Source organism: Ctenopharyngodon idella, chromosome 7 (genome assembly GCF_019924925.1).
Source record: "Ctenopharyngodon idella isolate HZGC_01 chromosome 7, HZGC01, whole genome shotgun sequence".
Taxonomy (NCBI): domain Eukaryota; kingdom Metazoa; phylum Chordata; class Actinopteri; order Cypriniformes; family Xenocyprididae; genus Ctenopharyngodon; species Ctenopharyngodon idella.
Window position 1 is genome coordinate 28,630,232 of NC_067226.1, and position 21,345 is coordinate 28,651,576.

At 40.4% G+C, this 21,345-nt stretch overlaps 1 protein-coding gene across 1 annotated transcript; it reads right to left on the reverse strand.

The window, feature by feature from the left end:
* Nucleotides 1–87: 87 nt before the first annotated feature.
* Nucleotides 88–19,462, reverse strand: LOC127515635 (Fc receptor-like protein 5). Its single transcript, XM_051899516.1, has 11 exons — nucleotides 19,429–19,462; nucleotides 11,503–11,802; nucleotides 11,118–11,405; nucleotides 10,113–10,394; nucleotides 5,469–5,747; nucleotides 5,080–5,364; nucleotides 4,726–5,004; nucleotides 3,393–3,656; nucleotides 2,695–2,940; nucleotides 612–722; nucleotides 88–532 (listed from the first exon to the last, which is right to left on the reverse strand). Exons 1-11 carry the CDS (start codon nucleotides 19,460–19,462, stop codon nucleotides 474–476), a joined length of 2,427 nt encoding a protein of 808 aa, XP_051755476.1. The 3' UTR covers nucleotides 88–473.
* Between the last annotated feature and the right edge of the window lie 1,883 nt (nucleotides 19,463–21,345).

Sequence of the window (21,345 nt, forward strand, 5' to 3'; positions counted from 1 at the left end):
TTCATTATCTTACAATGAAATGGCATGAAAATATGACATAAGAAATTGTTTTAGGCTTAGATGATGGTTTACAAATGAGGATACAAATGTAAGACAACATTTATTTCACACTTATTGGCATATGATATATGACAAAACTTTGGTCTGTATGTTTACAAATTACTCAAACAAGTGAAACAGAACAGGCAACTGGTAACCAAAACCAATAAAACTGAAGAACAGAATCATTGTCATGCTTTCACTATTGGAAGAACAAACATCACAAAGTCATGATTAAGTCATTGAAGCTTGTTCTTTTAAGGATATGACAAATCTAAATAATAACAACAACATGGTCGGTTACCAAATAAAAGCAGAACAACACTAAAATATTTCTCAAGCTTAATGACAAATGATATAAGGTCAATCAAATATGCTGACAGAAATAAAAGTATGTAAAATGAATATTCTGAATCTTTTAAAACATGTTAATATCAGATTGAAGTTTCTTCCTCTGTTACGGCGTACTGATTTTGGTCTTCAGCAGATGGGACTGTGAAATACACAAAAAACATTTATTTCCAACTCAGAAAAAGACAGCGAGAGAGAGAGAAAACAGACAGAAGTTTTACCTCTTGCTCTGTAACATTTGTAAAGCAGCACGACTGTCGCTATCAGATACTGACAAGCTGCCAGAAGAAAACTGAGGACTTTGAAGACAGAAATCTGACCTGAACGTGACACTGAAAAAGAGAAACACAAGCACATTACTGAGCAACATTGCTCTGTATTAAAGGCCCACTAGAGATTAATAGATTTTTTCTACCAACTAAACTTGCTTTGGATTACTTCTACACACTTCTACATACGTCTATTATTTCGATTACTTCATTATCAGTGATGGGTTTAACACATTACAAGTAACTTGAGTTATGTAATCAGATTACTTTTTCAAGTAACTAGTAAAGTAACGCATTACTTTTTCAGTTTACAAAATATGTAAGTTACTTTTTCAAATAAGTTTCACATTTATTGACTGACAGCTCTCCTGTCCCCATGTTGAGAGAAATAAAGTGCAGAGGCGTTGTGTGCGCTGTGTGAACATGATGGTTATTGTAGTTCTAGACTAAATGTGAACATGCATTTACTCATCTCACTTGCATGAAATCATTCAGTATTCCTCATAATTAATAAAAACTGTGAAATGCAATCTCAGAATTTTACGCAAACATACCTATATTAAATTACGCAAATACTTTATGTATTTAATCTCAGTGTCTTTGCTGCTGACCTTCAATGATCTAATTCAACCATACTAATAAGCAAAAATTACTTTAAAATTGATTTAGAAATAAGAGTGTTGAATGTTCTCCTGTATCCTATTCTTCTTTAATCCAGAATAGCAGCACAGCTGAAAGGTTTGTTTGAGCTGCGCCCTCTACTGTACAGGCGTAAATATGCATTTCCTTCAGCCTGGGGCTTACTCATTTCACTTTTGGTGTGAAAGGGCCTTAACATTTGCCAAAAAATATAACTTTGTTGTTGTTGTTGTTGTTGTTGTTATTAAAAAACAAAAAAGCAAGCCCAGCCCAGGTGAGAAAAAGTAACACTAAAGTAATGTAACATTACTTTTAATACAAAGTAACAAAGTAATGCAATTAGTTACTTTTTTAGAGAGTAACGCATTATTGTAATGCATTACTTTTAAAAGTAACTTTCCCCAACACTGTTCATTATACATCAATATTATTGTTTATGTGCTGTAATCAAAACATTAACTCTCATTCATGTCCTTAATGAGCAAACAAGGCTTAGAGATGAAATGTAGGCCAGAATTCTTAAAAACGAGACTGTTATGCAACTTTTGTATATTAACCCTGTATATTGATTGATGGTCATTTATTTTAATGTTTATATAAACTCCTCCTCACCCCCGAGAAGGGCTGACACTGACCACCCATAAGCACATTTACCCCTGGTTTCACAGACAAGGCTTAAGCTAGTCTAAAATGCATGATTGAGCTGTTTGAACTGAAAGTAAGATGCACTGGCAGATCTTAAAATACATCATTGCCATTGTTTTGTCTGCACACCAGTAATGTTTTTTTTTCTTTTTCTAGTGAACATTTATGAAAGCTGCCCTAATTCAGGGGTTCCCAAACACATTCCTGGAGCCTCCCCAACACTGCACATTTTGCATGTCTCCTTAGTCTGACACACCCATTTCAGGTCTTGGAGTCTCAACTAATGAGCTGATGATCTGAATCAGATGTGTTTGATTAAGGAGACATGGAAAACATGCAGTGTTGGGAAGGCTCCAGGAATGTGTTTGGGAAACCCTGCCCTAATTGAACTAAGTGAAACTGGGCCTTAGATTCCTTCCTTGCAGATTTCAAATGAAAAAACAAACAAACAAAAACACATTTAATCTATGGACAGTCACATTCTGGCAGGAATATCATTTAACTATAGGATGTTGGTTATGAGGTCTTGAAGATTTCACTTGTAATCCATTACAAAAACAGCACAGTATTTAGTTTATTTTGTATGATTTGATTCGATAGATACTTTTGTTTATGTGAGTTATGTGAAACAATAAACACTGATGTCAATAATTGATTGTTCTCCAGCAGAAATAAGAGCCAGAGACTCTCATCGAATCTCATCAGATGCTCATGAATCAAATCAAATCAAATCAAATCCAGTGACTCTCACCTCTGACTGAGATCCAGCTGTGGAGTGACTGTCCTCTCTCTGTTTTACAGTAGTAGAAACCCTCATGTGACTTTGAGACAGTAGTGATGCTCATCTCTCCTGTCGTCTGATTCTGGACCAGTGATCCGTCTTTATAGAAATCAGCGCTGAGGATCGAGGAGTTTGTAGATCGATGTAAACAGTGTAGAGTCAGAGTCTCTCCCTCAATCACAGGATCAACAGAACTCACCAGAATCACTTCACCATCTACAAACACAAGAAATGTGTGCTTAATACTGTAAATAGTGAGAATCAAGCAAAACAATTCATACTCAAAATACTGATATTATGAACTGATTATGCTTCCTGTGCTTTAGTCTTGAGTAGTCTATCCCGATCTCATGAGAAAACGCAACTATTTTACGAGGTGACAATTTTGTATTAATTCATACAATGTTTTTTATGGAAACGCATGTTTTGATTTTTAGAAAAAAGCAAGCATGGTCATCCTCTAAACTTAACCATCAGTGGGGCGCAAGAAGATCGTATGAAAATGTACAAATGAGACTGTACCAATTCACACTCATTAGCCATCATGTTGCCAAAATGTGAAATAGTTACAATTTTTAATGTTAACCACTAGCATAAAAATTGTGTGGACTTTGTATTTAGAATTTAGATTAGAATGAGTGCAGTTGTTGATTAGAAACAGGACTCACCATGTACAGTGATGTTTTGAGGATGACGTTTCTCTCCAGATTCAGACTGACACCAGTACACTCCAGTGTCAGATGTGCTGAGAGACTCGATTACACATGCAGATCCTGTTTGTGTTGAACAAGTTTTTGTGTCTTTGTCTGTGTATCTTCTCACTGTCCATCCAGCAGAGTTACTCTGATCCTCACAGCTCAGAGAGAGAGAGTCAGATGAGAAGTGTTGACTTCTGCTGGGATTGATGACTAGAGACACTGAAGAAGAAACACCTGAAAAGAGAGTTAATTCAGTGAAATATATGATGTTTGTGTCATTTGAGATTCACTTACAGGGACACAAATATTAAATGAATATTTATAACAATCTGTTGTAAAATAATATTCTAAAATATATCAATTAAAAATGTCTATTATATTATATTTTAAAATGTAATTTATTCATGTGATCAAAGCTGAATTTTTAGTATCATTACTCCAGTATTTAGTGTCACATGATCCTTCAGAAATCATTCTAATATGCTGATTTGCTGCTCAAGAAACATTTCTCAGCATTATCACTCAACTGTGATAATTTTTTTTTCAGGATTCTTTGATCAATAGAAAGTTCAAAAGAACCACATTTATTAGAGACAGAAATCTTTTGTAACATTATAAATGTATTTACTGTCACTTTTGATCAATTTAATGCATCCTTGCTGTATAAAAATATTAATTTCTTCCAAAAATAACTAAATTTTTGAATAGTAGTACATTACATTTAATGTCAAATTAATGTATGCATTACTGCAAAAAAAAGTTTTCAATATCAAAAATTAATTTGCTTCTGGTCTAAAGATTATGAGAAATTTGGTGAAGAAAAAATACAAAATAAATTGACCTGTTGCTGGTGCTAAAGAAGCAATATGTTTCTATGAGACAAACAAACAAACAAACAAAAAAACACTTTATTCAACAATTTCTTCTTTACCCTGTCAGTCTCCTATATAAAGTCCTTATTTTTGTTTTGTTTTTGCATACAAAAAGTATTCTTAGCGCTTCATAACATTAAGGTTAAACCACTGTAGTCACGTTGACTATTTGTCTTTATGTCTTTACTACTTTTTTGGACCTTGAATGTGGTAATTTAGTTGCTTTCTATAGGAGATAAAAAAAAAAAAAAAACCTGAGGGTGAGTACTTAATGACAGAAATTTCATTTTTTGGGTAAAGTAAGTATTTAATTTTCTAGGTGTCTGGTCACTGGATATTCTCAGACATTGGCTGTCATGAAAACATGTTCAGATGATTGTTGACTGGTAACTTAATACATCAAATGAATGTTGAAAGATGTTTTGACTCACCAGTGACCCACAGTGGCTGTGTGCTGCTGTTGTGTGTGTAATAGGCTGGTCGTCCTCTCTCTGCTCTGCACGTATAAACTCCTGTGTGCTGTAGAGCAGCAGGACTGAGAGTGTAAGATCCTCCAGCTCCTCTGCTGCTGTCTGACAGATGATCATGATCTCTGAACCAGCTGAACGTCCAGCCTGTAGAGGAGCCTGAAACCTCACAGATCAGAGTCACTGATTCTCCTTCAGTCAGCCACGGCTGTGGAGACACTCGCACTGCTGCCTGAGCTTCAGCTGAACAAAACATCATGAGTTACAGAGCCATAGAGAAACTGATGGAGAAGCTGATCACAACAAACACAAACTCACCTGATACAGTCAGTGTAACAGCATCACTGCGCTGAGAGCTTTGAGTGTTTATCTGTCCTGTACAGGTGTATTTACCACTGTGAAAGTGATCAACACTGCTGATGTTCAACTCTTGTGTTGAGATTTGGTTGAGAGTGTTTTTATATTGGTTGTTGGTTCCCCCTATTTCCCATCTGTATGTCCACTCAGTGTCTCCTCCCCACTTTATATCACATCTGAGAGTGACTGTTTCTCCTCTGAACACTCGTTCATCAGGTCGTACCGTCAACACAGCTTTAGGACTCTCTGGACAAACACAGATTATTACATTTATATTTGATTCTAAGTTTTAGACGTTCTGCAGATATTGTCTCTGATCTGTATATTGAATCACATGTTCTCTCTCTCACCTGTAACATTGACCCACAGTGCATCACTGTAGTTTGTGTAATAAACTGGTTTCCCTCTTCCAGCTCTACACCAGTACTGGCCTCCATCAGACACTGAATCAATCTTCAGTCTGTAGGAGTTTGTTTGTGTCTTCTCTGTCTCAGGGTTCAGTGTGTGTTTGTACCAGTAAAAGTCCCAGTATCCAGTGGACGGATCCATGCGACAGGTCAAAGTCACTGTGTTTCCTGTCAGTGCAGCTCCTGCAGGATCTGATGTGAGTTCAGGCTTTGGCTTTAGACCTGCAGGAGAACAAGAACAGATTCAGATCCTCAAGAGTCAGAGTTCACCTGTGTTTGACAAATCATTGAGTATTTGTCTGGAACAGTTGAAAAACAGTCTAAAGAGAGTAAGTGTTGAAACAAGGATTTTACAGCATTACACGGATCTATTTAAATTCAGATTCATTATATAAAGATCTAGTTTGCTTGTAGTTTGCGTTGATTAGATGAAATGTTTACAATTATTAATATAACTTTTAGTTAAACATTGATATTCATATCCAGTCTACATGTATGTGTCATGGTTTAAGTGTAACAATAATCCAAACAAAGATGCGTGACGCAAAAAGACGATGAAATAACATTAAACAAACACCAGAAACTATGAAGCAATTCACACTAGAACATAACGTAAACACAAGACCAGGAACTAAGGGGCCGTTTACACAATACCATTTTCAATAAGAAACTAAAAACTTTTTGTGTTTTGGCCGTTCATTTACACGACAAGGTCATTTTGGGGGATGCAAACTTGAAAACACAATTCAAAGTGCAAGTTTTTGAAAATGATACAGTTATCGTCTCTGTTTTTACAAATTCACCTTTTTGTAGTTTACACAGTGACGTCATGTGCATGCGTATTAGGCCTACATGTTCAGTCTATAGGCATATAGTGTTTCTTTACTAAGTGACATCGTCAACAACTGGCCTGTGTGGGATTACACATTTAAGATACTGTTTAAGATCTGATACGCCCTGACATAACTTCACATGAAAAACTAAAGTGGGCATTCAAGGTGAACACAATCTGTTTACTGATTAGATTAAATATAGTTTCCGGTGAGGGGATTCTGCAAGTCTCTGATCTTCCTACTCACTGTAAAACATTTTCAGCTGGTTAAACTTAGAAATGTAAGTTCACCTGCTGCCTTAAAAATATGAGTTAACTCAACTTGAAAATAAGCTTTGTTTCAACTCAAAAATAGTCAAGACAACGCATTAAGTTAAAATTTAAACTTAAAATAATGCATTGTCTTGACTATTTGTGAGTTGAAACAAAGATCTTCAAGTTGAGTTAACTTATGTTTAGTTGAGTTAACTCACATTTTTAAGGCAGCAGGTGAACTTTCATTTCTAAGTTTAACCAGCTAAAAATGTTTTACAGTGAGAGCCAAACTATGAATGTTGACATAGTCTTAGTTCTCGTGACCAGGTGCTGTTTATACCATTTGGGGGTCACAGTCAGGGGTAATTTCCTGTATTGTCTTTAGACGGTTTTATTTTAGTAGTCACTAAGGCTGTGTGTAAGGTCAACACTTTTAAGGACTGCCCACTGAATGCCTATAAAATACAATGTCAGACTTGACAACTGCAGCAACCAACAGCATGTTCTCTATAAAGAATCCTGCTGAAGATACACTGAGTCTCCTGGTCTTCGCTGCCGAGTTTTCCGTATAAATAATACAGCATTTTAGTTGTTTTATGGATCTGGAACGTTGAATTTGAAATGTGATGAGGTCATGTGACAGTTGGAATTGTTTATTGTTGAATATTGGGATCCGTCTTTTTAGGAGGACAATGATGTTCAACTCACCCTTCACAGAGAGAGAAACAGAGCTTGATTGTGATGAGTTTGGTCTTCCATCTCTCTGTCCTCTACACCAGTACTGATCCTGATCAGACTCAGTAGCTCCTCTGATAGTGAGAGTGTCTCTGTTTACAGTATAACGCTCAAATGGGTTTAACATTACACTGTATCTGCTGCCTTTATACCACTCATATCTCCAGTTACTGTAATAAGGTTTTATCTCACACTTCAGATTGACTGTCTCTCCAGTGAAACACAAAAGTGTTCATATTTTGTTTATATCAACTAAATGAGAATTCTGCTGATCACTTTAAAATCTTGTAGATTCTGTATAAATTCACTTTATTTCCACTAGTAAAGGTAGTGACTAGTTCATCTGTTCCTTTGTGTTTGATGAGTGATTTCTTTTGAACATCTGGAGTTTATTTTCCGCTGTAATACTCAGTAAAACGATCTGAGCTTTTATGTCTTTTTCTGGTCACGTACAAAGCGCAGAGTTTTGACTTGTATGTTTCTGTGAATTGTTCTGTTTATTTATTTGTTTTGTTTTTTTCATAACATTAGTGATCAGAGATGACAGTAAACTGTCAGTAAATCTTCGAGAGGTTTTATGTTTTGTTTGTAAAGCGTGTTTGTCTCTGGACAGTAATGTTTGTGTTGTGCTCAGATCTAGTTACTCGTGATCATCTCAGGTTCATGCTGCTCAGAAAGACTGATGTGCTGTGATGTCATGATGAGGCAGACTAAAATACTCTTCTTAGTCATGTGACTTCATTCATATAAAATCATAGGACTCTTTTTATGATACATTTATGGTGCTTTTGTGTCCTTTTTGAATAGCGATCAGTGCATTATTAAAAAATATTGTTTTGTTCATAAGGAAGAAAGACATATAGATCTGGAACAACATGATGGTGATTAAACGATGACAGTATTTTAATTTTCAGGTGTTGAGCTAATGTTAAAACTTTGGTGTGAGTGTCGGATAAAATAAATCTTAATTCTAATGTTTGATGAACTGTAAATCATAATCAGGAACAAAACAATGACAAGATCTTCTTATCAAATCACAGCTGCATTTGTATAAAGACTCACAGATTTCCGTAAGTTCAAACAGCAATTAAGTAATTAAATACAAAAATATTTTTATGGAAATAATAATATAACAACAACAACAACAACAACAACAACAACCCTTTAATGTTATTGAATAGATGGAATTGAAGTGTAATTAGCAGCCATTAACACAGAAGTATTTTTAGCTGTTGTTCAGGTCTGTGTTCACATGCGTCAGACAGACGTCTTTATCTGTTATATCATGTTTCTCTGTTTTATCAGCACTGAGTGTTTTTAAGGTCACACTTCATGTAAAAATACTTCAGCTTTAAAATGCTTTTTCAGATCTCCATTCAGTTTCATTCTGTTTTGCTCCTTCAAATGGTTTTGAACACAAGATCAGAGAGAACTAGGCATACATTTCCTGAAGAAAATGTGAGCGGTGCTTACCATTGGCAAAACTCAGCACTCAGTTGCTAGTGTGGCATGGATGGTTGCTAGGGTGCTGCTAGGCTGTTGCTAGGGTATCCTGGATGGGTGCTAGGATGTTGCTAGGCAGTTGCTAAGGTATTCTGAGTTGTTGATAGGGTGTTCTGGGTGGTTGCTATGGTGTTTCTAGGTGGTTGTTAGGGTATCTTGGGTGGTTGCTAGGGTGTTGCTATGCAGTTGCTAAGGTATTTGTGGTGGTTCCTATAGTGTTGCTAGGTGGTTGTTAGGGTATCTTGGTTGGTTGGTAGAATGTTGCTATGCAGTTGCTAAGGTATTTCTTGTGGTTCCTATGGTGTTGCTAGGCAGTTGTTAGGGTGTTGCTAGGTGGTTGCTGAGGTGTTCTTGGTGGTTGCTAGGGTATAGCTAGGGTAACTTAGGTGGTTGCTAGGGTGTTGCTATGCAGTTGCTAGTTGTCACAGATGGTTACTATGGAGTTTTATAAAGTTCTTAGCATGTTATTAGCATGCTTTAACACTTAGTTAATGGTTATTAGCATGTAGCTATTCACTGCTAGCATGTTGGAAGTCCTGTTTGGAGCCGACCTCTATACGATGTTCTGATGCAGAGATACAGGTATTGCTAGATGGTTGCTAGGGTACTCTATTTGGTTGCTAGGGAGTGGCTTAGCAGCTGCCAGTGGTGATACTCCAAAGGCTGCTTGTCAGTATGAATGATATAAACCAAACCTCATGCCTCTCTGACACTGTGATCCAGAGTTATGTTCAGTATAACATTCCTATGTAATTTACCATAGTAGGAAAAACAAGAATGTGCAATCACTGTTTCATGGGCCGTCTCTTCACCATCGTGTGCCTGTGGGTCAATTTTGAAATCCTCGCTCTGATCGATGACCCGTCAAAATTTGTAACAATGCAAAGTCTATGGGACTTTTTTGCCCCCTTTTTTGCCGCTGTGTGAACATCGTACACCAGATCACTTATAAAAGATACAGCACACACACCTCTCCTCAATAATCCACATGATTTGACGCCTCATTCAAGGGTCGATGACAAACGGTGCGGGACGAGTTACGAGCCGAAGTTTTGTGTGGAAGAAGAATAATAAGTACTCGAGAACAATGAACAAACTTACAGGTAAGAACCACTAATGAAACAAAATTAAGCCCTCAAAAGAGGAGTGACAACTGTATTTATCATCAGTGTGAATGAAACATCTGAGAGTGAAAGACTCTTGACTGGTTGTGATCATGATCATGTAGAGAGAGTTTATGAGGACAATGATGTTCAACTCACCCTTCACAGAGAGAGAAACAGAGCTTGATCGTGATGAAACTGATCTTCCATCTATGTGTCCTTTACACGTGTACTGACCCTGATCAGACTCAACAGCTTTCACAATACTGAGAGTGTCTCTGTTTACAGTGTAACGCTCAGACCTCTGTAACATTGAACTGTCTTTATTCCACTCATATCTCCAGTCACTGTGATCAGAGTTTATCACACACTTCAGATTGACTGTCTCTCCAGTGAATACAGATCTGTCTGGAGTCACAGTCAGTGTAGATGTGGGTAAATCTGTGAAGAAACACAAAAACACAAAGTGAATCAAGCAGCTCTTTCAAGTTTATACATTATTTTATCTCATATTTCATATCATATATTCTGGTTTGCTGTTGTACTGTCATTAGTTTTCTCATGTGTTTTGAAGAGGCTCCGGCTCCATCACGTCCTCAGACAAACACTGATCAGACACACCAGCTGTGAAACTGAACTGTGTTTCCATCTCTAATCCAGCTGTATCTACTGAATGTTTCCTCCTCCCTGTATGTCACATGTGAGAGTGACTGTCTCTCCTCTGAACACACGCTGATCTGGCGTCACTTTTATTATAGTATTCTAGTCTGAATATTTTAGTCTGAAAAACTGCTCCAATGACACTCTCAGGCCATAAGAACAGATAAACTGAGGCTCTGTAACATCGTGACCCCAGTCTGACTAAGGACAAATGATCAAGTGTCCAAGCTTGTTTGCTGACAGTTTCATTCATCTGCAGATGATCTGAAGGGCAGCAGATCACTGGAATGAACTGAACATTTCTGGAGGATATAGACGATGTACTATGAAAGATCTGTGATCCTAATCAGCCTTGTATTCTCTGTCACTCACACCTGTTTGTAAACTCTCAACATAATCTGACTGGAATTATGATAGGTGAGACAAACTAAACTCAAATTCACCAGGTTGTCTAATAAATCTCCTTGGGTTAAAGTGATGTGATGAAATGATGAACAGACTCACCTGATACTGTCAGTGTAACTCCATCACTGAACTCTGAGTACTGTGGGGCTTTAGTCTGGGTTCCTCTACAGCTGTACACACCAGCATGAGACCAATCCACAGATGTGATTTTATAGTTCTTGTCTTGTCCTGCGCTGTAATAGATCCAGTCTTGTCCTCTGCTGTAATGATCTTTATACCAGTTGTACCGCCAGTCTCCTGTCTCCTGTATGTCACATGTGAGAGTGACCGTCTCTCCTCTGAACACACGAACATCAGGCTGAACACGCACTACAGGTTTGGGTCTCTCTGTGCAAAGAGCAAACAACACACTTCATATTTGAATGATTTTAAACTCAAAATTAGCTTTCACTAAAAAAAATCTACAAAGCGAAAGAGCACTTACTGCTTACTGTTATCTTAATTGTATCACTGATCTCTGTGTAGTATTTTCCTCTCTCTGCTCTGCACTGGTATGTTCCTCCATCAGAGACTCTCACAGAACTGATTGTTTTAGTTGAATGATCAATGGATTCAGGGTTTGAGTCTTTCCTCCAGAGAAACGTCCATCCAGTTGACTGTCCCACGTCACAGCTGAGAGTAACTGTGTCTCCAGTGAACACTGAACTCTGGGGCTCTACAGTCAGAAATGGCTTCGGTTTATCTGTAAGTGTACAGTGATTCAGTGTTGAGTTCTTTTTAGGTGTTATTAGTCATATTTTTCACTAGTCTTTCTGTCTTTTTTTCTTTTTTGTACAGTAAACTATGTAATTTATTTTAAATTTAAAGGGATGTTTTTTTTTTCTTCTGCTCCCTCTAGTGGCAACAAACAGAACAGCAAAAATATAGATTTGGAGAAGGAAATCAGTGCTTTCAATGTAGCCAAAGAATAATGTTTCAGTCTCAGGTAAGTTCAGGTGAGTATTAACAGGTCATCTGACAGACTTGGGTAAGTTTACGGATAAGTAAACAGATAACCTTTACTTTTAGTTCTAAAACCTGAGGTAACTTTCGGGGTCAGTAACCAAAACAACTTTTCTGAAAATAACCTGCTCTGGTTATGTTATATATGCAATTTAATTATAAATTACTATTTTCATATAATGCAATGTTTGTTTTATTTTACCAGGTTATTTTATTTTAATCTGACACATCAAGGATCTGCAACTTTAATCAGTCTTCCTTTTTTAATTTATACATTTAGCATTGGAAAATATATAATTCTTGTTTACAGTAATAAATATTTAATAAAAACAAATTAAAGTTTAAAACATAAGTTTAAAAAATAATGATTGCAAATATGCTTCTGTCACTGCCATATATAGAGTGTTTTTTCCCCCAGCTTGATGAAAGACAAAAACACTGACAACCAATCAGAATCCATCCGTCTTTAAAGAGCTCAAAGCAATAAAGTAGCAAACGACAAAACTGCAATGCAGGGATAAGAAACGAGTTGAGCTACAACTATTGATTTTAAATGATCATTAAACAGATCTGAATATGAACAATCACATTATACAATCAATGTAACAACATCACTGATGTCTGATCTCTGTGAGTCTGATCTCTCTCCACTACAGCTGTATTCACCACTGTAAAACACATCAGCTGTGAAACTAAACTCTGCTCTTGTTGTTGTGTATGGATAGAAAAGGTTTCCGTCTTTAAACCATATGTATGTCCACTGCATGTTTCCTCCTCTCTGTAAGTCACATGTGAGAGTGACTCTCTCTCCTCTGAACACACGCTGATCTGGCTTCACCTTCACTGCAGGTTTTGGTCTCTCTGTATTAATACACATTTGAGTAATGTAGGAATTGAGGATGAACCAGACAAATGAATCTTCCAGATGATTCGTTCAAACATAACTCCATACAAAACTCATCTCAACACTCCAGATCCCAAATCAACACGCAGAACACAAAATCAGAGAATCTGTCATTTGCGGCTCCATTCAGTCTACAAAACCCCCAGCTAAGTACTTTATGGTCACACATGCTTCCTAGCTAAGGAAGAACGTTGTCAACTTGGGACAATAAACTCCAAGACTAACTGTCGAAAGACAGCACAATTTGGGCCACAACAAGATAATGGCAGAGGTTGTTTGATCCCTGAGACGGAGATAATACAGGTCTTCTTCTTCTGAGTGACCTCTGAGTGACACAGAATTGAAATCCACAGAAAGCCCCACAGAGACTCTTTTATAAATAAACTGCATCAAATTGTTACAAAAACAATTCTAAACGGACTTGTAATAAAACATTGTTTAACTGCATAATTCTATATTATGTCTGAAACCTATACTTGTGACTATTATGCTCAGATCACTCACAATTCATGTAATTGTTATAACTATTGAATGGTTGATTGAAAGTGTGATTGGTATGAGTGTAAATCTCTGTTCATAACTTAAATTTTGGCTTGAATGAAATCTGTGTAAAATGTATCATATTATTTTTAGAGAAATCATGTCTAAACTGTGCTCTCTGTACTCTCTGAAAGTTAAGAGACTACAGATAACATTTAATGTAGGATCAGGGGAGGAGAAAAGCCACCTCTGAAACAAAGATGACACCTAATTGGTCAGAAATCCTCAAGGAGGTTGGACAAACACCTCAGTTTGAATATTAAGTACACAAAGACAATTTAGATGAGACAGACAATGGAAAATAACAATGACGAGCAGACGATGAAGACAAGACAAAGGCAGATCAAGACGATAAGAAAAATAAGAACAAGCAGCTTCATTCAATCCATCCAACTACTCTCGTCTCACTCACTTTCCTTTCTTTTACTTAGTTTCCTTTCTTTTCCGTTGAGAGTCTTGTGTTTTAAGTTAAGTTTTGCCCCAAAATTTAATCAACGACTCTACAGTCTTTGCCTGCCTCAAAACTTCAAACTTCAGACTCCACTCCTCTGCCAGCACACCAAAACGTGATTGGCTTCTCACGACATCAATCCAGACCCGAAAAGACCTGCAGCGGATCCTGGTTCATTAACTGCATTCTCTCTCTCTGCAGATGAACAACTCAAGATCATTTACAAGATGACAAGATCATCTGACCAAAGCAAAACTACATTTGGGCAAAGACTGTCAGATTTTGACTAAAGGCAAACATTAAAAGACAATTCCATAAAAATGTTAGTAAAGAATGACATTTAAGTGTAGCATCCGTTCACACATGACATGTTCTTGATTTCCATCTGTGTTTGTTCAGGTCTGTGTTCACAAGCTTCAGACAGATGTCTTTAGCTGTCATGTCTCTCTGCTTTATCTGCGCCATTTATAGTGCCATGAGCACTGTGTTTGTAAGATGGTTTTAAAAAATACTTTCACTTTAAAATGTGTTTTGGGATCCCTGTATTCAGTTTCATTGCTTTGTCTAATTGATTTGAAAATAAGAACATACTATCCTGTGTGAACGGCCCCATATAAAGGAGATTTTTGAAAACATGCAGTTTGATGACTGTAATGAGACTTTATCTCACATGTCTGACTAGCTGTCTCTCCAGTGAATGCAGTGGAACCTGATGTCATGGGCACTGAAGATGTGTATAAATCTGTAAAGAAAGAAGGCAGAGTTCTTTTACTGAACTAGTCAGAAAACATGATCTGATGATCCGATTTCCTATAATTGTGTAACACTGATGTTAAAGAGGAGAGGTGTGGAGAGGACTCCCAGTTTGCTCCTATTGGATAGGCTTGATCACCAACTTGCTTGACTAGAAAATACTTCTTAGCAAACTTTTAGTCACAATGGTGCCAACCTGCATTGTTCCAGATTCAAGAATTTAAAGAGTATATGTTTAACAGGAGTTAGTTATGTTCAGTTTACAGTGAAGGATCCAGCACGTTGTAGGCAATGGCTAAAAGCTGCAAAGAATCATAAATATAATGGAGAGATCACTGTTATTGAAAATCTGAAAAACCTCTTTGTTTGCAGTCTCCATTTTTTAAAACTGAATGACAACAAAAAGAGTTTTAGGTTAAATGGAGTGCAAAAAATGAAAGAAACTGCCATTCCGTGAGGTAATTTAGAAGAAGAAGAACGGCCCAGTTCCCCGAAGTAAAATGCCATCTTGTACAGACAGAAAGGCTGTTGCCATAGGCTGTTCCATTTTACCATGTTTAAGGAGTTTACAAAGTATACAATTTACAGTGACAATACAATAACTATTTTGTTAATAACCCTCTGTTGATCCAATTGTCTGTGGGCGGCGATACAAAAATGCAGAAGTACAATCTGTAGTTCAGGAGTTTACACGCACATGTAATGAGATATGGTAAAGTATGCATATTTGGAGTGCTGTCCGAGAGGAGGGCTCCAAGCTTGTTATTTGGCCTGAACCCAGAGTACTCTTCCCATCCTTGACTGAGATAGGAACCAGCCAAAAGTGTGGCGCTGGGGTGGTGGAGGGATGCTGCAAAACTGTCACTGGACAGAGGTGAGAGACGGCTATATATATTCAGGCCTCTTCTCGCACTGTTTGGTTGGATTACCCGAATGTGCTCCTTCCAAACTTTGTTAAATAAACTTCAATTTTCATCAAATGTAACGTTCAACGTTTGGACACAGGCGAGGATTGTACTGCGGACCCGTTCGCCACCTTGGTCAACGCAGTGCGATCCTCACTCCCACAGCCTGCCACAAGCACTGCTCCCACAGTCCCGGCTGATCTCCTTTACGCCATTCGCCTTGCACTCCAGCACCCGCTGCTTCTTCTCCAGCTGCCTCTGTCAGTCCCATGTCCCGACCAGCGACATTCACCGGTGCAGCGGAGGATTGCAGCGGGTTTCTTCTACAATGCTCCCTCTATCTGGAAGCCCAGTCTCAGTTGTTCACTACCGAACAAGCCCGGGTGGCATTCGTCATTTCACTGCTTGTCGGACGAGCGCTACAGTGGGCACAACCTCTCTGGGAATCCAATGCTCAAGTTACAGCATCCATTAACTCCTTCTTCGCCCACTTCAGGGAGGTATTCGGACAATGCATAGCTGAACTTTCTGTACACAACCAACTTTTCAATCTACGCCGAAGCGATGAATCTGTGAGTATGTATGCCCTCCGTTTCCGCACTCTGGTGACCGCTAGCGGCTGGAATGAAACGGCTCTGATAACCGCCTTTCGCCAAGGCTTGAATCCAAAAGTCAAACATCTCATGGTTGTGTACGATGATACTATGGGCTTGGAGAACTTGATCCAGAAAACCTTCCGTGTTGCCCAGCGCTTTTCTGCATGTGCACTCAACACACCCGCTGCCAATCCTTTGCCCACCACACCATCTGTCGCCCTTCCAGCACCTGAATCCATGCAGGTTGATACTAATCGCCTGACCCGTGCGGAGCGTCAGAGAAGAATCCACCAACATCTCTGTCTATATTGTGGGGGAGAGGACCATGTGAACTTGACCTGTCCCGTCCGACCACCGCGCCCAGTGGTGAGTACTATCCAACTGCCCGCTCGTATTGCACCTCTCACAAAAATGCCTATACACATCCTTAACTCTCATATCTGTGTTTCAGCGCAAGCCCTCATCGATTCCGGCTCCTCAGGGAACTTCTTCAGCAACCAGATTCTCCAGAAGTTAAATGTACGTCGCAAGCGTTGCCAACAGGATCTCCGTATCCACACCATTCAAGGAAAGCTGCTGGGCTGTGGTCACGTTCGACATTTCTCCCCCACACTGATGCTCCGCATTGGCTGTCTACACTCTTAGGAAATCACATTCATGGTGCTGGAAGGTTCCACCGCGGACATCATCCTGGGATGCCCCTGGCTCACTCAACACCAACTCTTACATCCAATGGAACACCGGTGAGATCCTCAAGTGGAGTGACGAATGTCTTCAAAAGTGTTTATCTCCTATTAGAAAATCTTCCTCGATGCTACAACCATCTTCTTCCAATTCAAACGTCCTTCCTGTCCTCTCTACCTCCATCGAAAGTCCTGAAACAGACCTCAAAGTGGAAATTCCTCCTGAATACCAGGCGTTCTAAGATGTGTTCAGCAAGCGGTTGGCAACGCAACTACCACCTCACTGGCCATGGGACTGCGCCATCGTCCTGCTGCCTGGGGCTACCCTACTCAAGGGTAGGGTTTACCCTTTGTCCATCCCGGAACAGAAGGCCATGGAGGAGTACATCCAGGAGGCACTTAAACAACGATTCATCCGACCCTCAACATCCCCTGCCGCTTCAAGCTTCTTCTTTGTGGCCAAGAAGGACGGAGGCTTGAGGCCGTGCATTGATTACCGACACCTGAACTCCCAGATAGTCAAGTTCAGTTATCCTCTTCCTCTGGTCCCGGCGGCTCTGGAGCAGCTACGTGGAGCTCGCATCTTCTCCAAGCTGGACCTGGAGAGAGGTCCTCAAGAAGCTCCGCCAACACCATCTCTACCTGAAGCTGGAGAAGTGCGAGTTCCACACCACCTCCGTTCACTTCCTGGGCTACATCATTGACCTACATGGCATCCAGATGGACCAGAGGAAGGTGGAATCCATCCGCAACTGGCCTTTACCCACTACCATCAAGGAGCTACAACGGTTCCCGGGGTTTGCAAATTTCTACTGTCACTTCATCCGTAACTACAGTCTCCTCAGTGCACCCCTCACCTCGCTCCTCAAAGGCCGGCCCAAGTCTCTGTCCTGGACTCCATCTGCATTCCGCCAGCTCCAAGAGGCCTTCCTCACCGCTCCGATCCTGGTCCATCCGAACCCTGATCTTCCGTTCACCGTCGAGGTCGACGCATCCTCGACCGGGGTAGGGGCGGTGTTGTCACAGCGGCAGGGTGACCCACCACGACTCCATCCATGTGCCTTCTTCTCCAAGAAGCTATCCCCGGCGGAGCAAAATTACGACATCGGAAACAGAGAGCTTCTCGCCACCAAGTTAGCTTTGGAGGAGTGGAGACACTGGCTGGAGGGAGCGAAACATCCATTTGAGGTAATCACCTACCATCGCAACCTGGAATATCTACGTGATGCCAAATGGCTAAACCCTCGTCAGGCCCGCTGGGCCCTGTTCTTCACTAGATTCAACTTTACAGTCTCCTACCGCCCAGGAACCAAGAACTGCAAAGCCAATGCCCCATCCCGGCTGTATCAACCTGATCCAGATAATCCCGATCCTGAACCTATCCTCCCTCCAGCCATAATCATCAGCCCGATTCAGTGGTCCATCAACCAAAGCATCTTGAACCAGCTCTGCCGGGAGGTCCTGAGGGGCTTCTCTACGTCCCACCGGTCCACCGTCAGCCCCTCATGGACTTAGCTCACACATCTCCGGGCTCTGGACACCCAGGCAGTGCATGTACCCTCTCGCTTCTGCGGCAACACTACTGGTGGCTCTCCATGTCTCAGGATATCTCCCGCTACATCAGAGGTTGCTTAGTCTGTGCCGTTGCGACACTCCTAGGAGGCTCCCTGAGGGAAAACTGGTTCCACTGCCTATACCCCGTAGACCTTGGACACATCTGGGCATAGACTTCATGACAGACCTACCCTCCTCAAACGGCTTCACCTGTGTGCTTGTAGTAGTGGACAGATTCTCCAAGCCTTGCAAACTCATACCCCTCAAGGGCCTTCCCACTGCATTCGAAGCCGCCGAAGCATTGTTCCATAATGTCTTCCGTCATTTCGGCATCCCTGAAGACATTGTTTCCGACCGAGGACCTCAGTTTATATCCAGAGTGTGGCAAGCCTTCTTCAAGCTCCTAGGAGTGTCCATCAGCCTGTCTTCCGGTTACCATCCACAGACCAACGGCCAGACTGAGTGCAAGATCCAGAAGGTCAGGAGATACCTGAGAGTCTACTGCCACCGGAACCAGGACAGCTGGAGCCAATTCCTACCCGGGGCAGAGTACGCCCAAAATTCCCTTCGGCAGACCACCACCGGGCTCACCCTGTTCCAATGTGTCCTAGGCTACCAACTTCCTCTCTTCTCCTGGTCGGGTGAGCCCTCGGAGGTTCCAGCTGTCAACCACTGGTTCCAGCAGAGCGAGAGAGTGTGGGACTCAGCTCATGTCCATCTCCAGCAGGCAGTCTGAAGACACAAGAGACACGCTGACGCCAGAAGAGGCCCCACTCCTCAATACCAACCTGGCCAGAAGGTGTGGCTCTCGACGCGGGACATCAGTCTCCGGCTGCCCTGCCGCAAGCTAAGTCCCCGGTACATAGGTCCCTTCACCATACAGAGGCAGCTCAACGAAGTCACTTACCGTCTTAACCTCCCAGCACAGTATCGTATCTCACCTTCATTTCATGTGTCCCTGTTAAAACCCCACACTGATCCCATGCCTTCTCCATCCACAGATTCTGGTGACGATGCGGTACCTCCTCCTCCCGACATCGCTGAAGAGGAAGCCATCTACCGGGTGCGGGCGATCCTCGACTCCTGACGATGGGGTCCCCAGCCGGAGTACCTCGTTGACTGGGAGGACTATGGCCCAGAGGAACGTTCCTGGGTCAACCGTCACGACATCCTCGACCCCTCTCTCCTCACTCAGTTCCACGCTGATCACCCCGACCGCCCTGCCCCCCGGGGTCGAGGGAGCATCCGGTCGTCGCCGCATCCGGTTGTCAGGAGCCGCCCTTGGAGGAGGGGGTACTGTCATGGAGTCACAGCAGGAACCATCGTCACCAGATCTTCACGCTCCACCTGCTCGTTCACGATCCCCTGAGTTTTGATCACCTGCACCTGCACCTCATCACCAGACACACTTAAAAGACGCTCACTCCCTGCACTGTGTCTGGTCTCGTCAGACTTACATGGACTGCTTACCTGATACTTACCAGCGTCTTCCCGTGTCTTCCTCTCATCGTCTTCTGTCTCCAGTCGTCTGCCCCTCACTGTATTCCAAATCTGCAAAAGAGTTCTCTCATTATCTTCAGCTAAGTGACAGTTTCAAAGTGCTTGTTCATCTACTCACCTGCATTCAACTATCCCTGTGTTCATGCCGCTGTCTTAATAAACATCTGTGTACACTTACCCATCTGCCTCCATCTGTGTCCTGACAAATACATTGAACAAGTATTTTTTGTGTTTCTGTATAAACAGAAATACAATCTGACGTGCTGTGATGTCAGACTGATGTCGACTAAAATAATCTCGTCACTTTAGTCTGTTCTTCATATACTTTGATATGAATTTGACCTGGAATATATCACACCAGTCATTTGGACTTCATGATATCAAGATAATACTATTCATAACAATTCATTATAAGAATGATCAGCACATTATTGAAAAAAAAAAAAAAAAAATCTTTCTTTGTTCTACAGAATTAATAAAGTCGTACACGTTTGAAGCAACATGAGGGAATACAACTGATGATAGAATTTATATCTTTGGGTGAACTAACATTGGAGCTCAGTTCCAATGTTAGGTAAAGTATATGTTCATGTTGGGTAAAGTATAATTTTAATGTTTGGTAGATGGTTCATTCTCTCTCTGCAGATGAAGAACTCAAAATTATTTACAAGATGATCTGACAAAATCAAAACTACATTTGTGCAAAGACTGTTAGATTCTGACTAAAGGCAAACAGACATTAAAAGACAATTCCATTAAATTTGTATAAAATGTTAGTAAAATATGATATTAAAGTGCAGGGTCCATTCACACATGACATGTTCTTGATTTGTTTGTTCAGGTCTGTGTTCACAAGCGTCAGACAGATGTCTTTAGCTGTCATGTCTCTGTGCTTTATCTGCACCTTTTATAGTGCCATGAGTGCAGTGCTTGTAAGATGGTTTGTCAATTTAAAAAGTACTTTCACTTTAAAATGTATTTAGAGATCTCTGTATTCAGTTTCATAGCTTTGTCTAATTGATTTGAACACAAGAACATACTATCCTGTGTGAACGGCCCCATATGAAGGAGATTTTTGAAAATGTGGTTTGATGACTGTGATGAGACTTTATCTCACATGTCTGACTATCTGTCTTTCTTGTGAATGCAGGGGAAACTGATGTCATAATCACTGAAGATGTGGATAAATCTGTAAAGAAAGAAGAAGGCAGAGTTCTTTTACTGAACTAGTCAGAAAACATGATCGGATCATCTGAGTTCCTGTAATTATATAACTGATGTTAAAGAGGAGAGATGTGGAGAGGAGAGTGATGGTCTCTCCTCCATCAGAACACTCACTACAGGTTTAATATCATTCAACTTTAGATAATATCTAATATTATATTAATATTGAAAATGTGAGTTAAAGTTTTTGCCAGGAAAATATTAACTAAATTTGC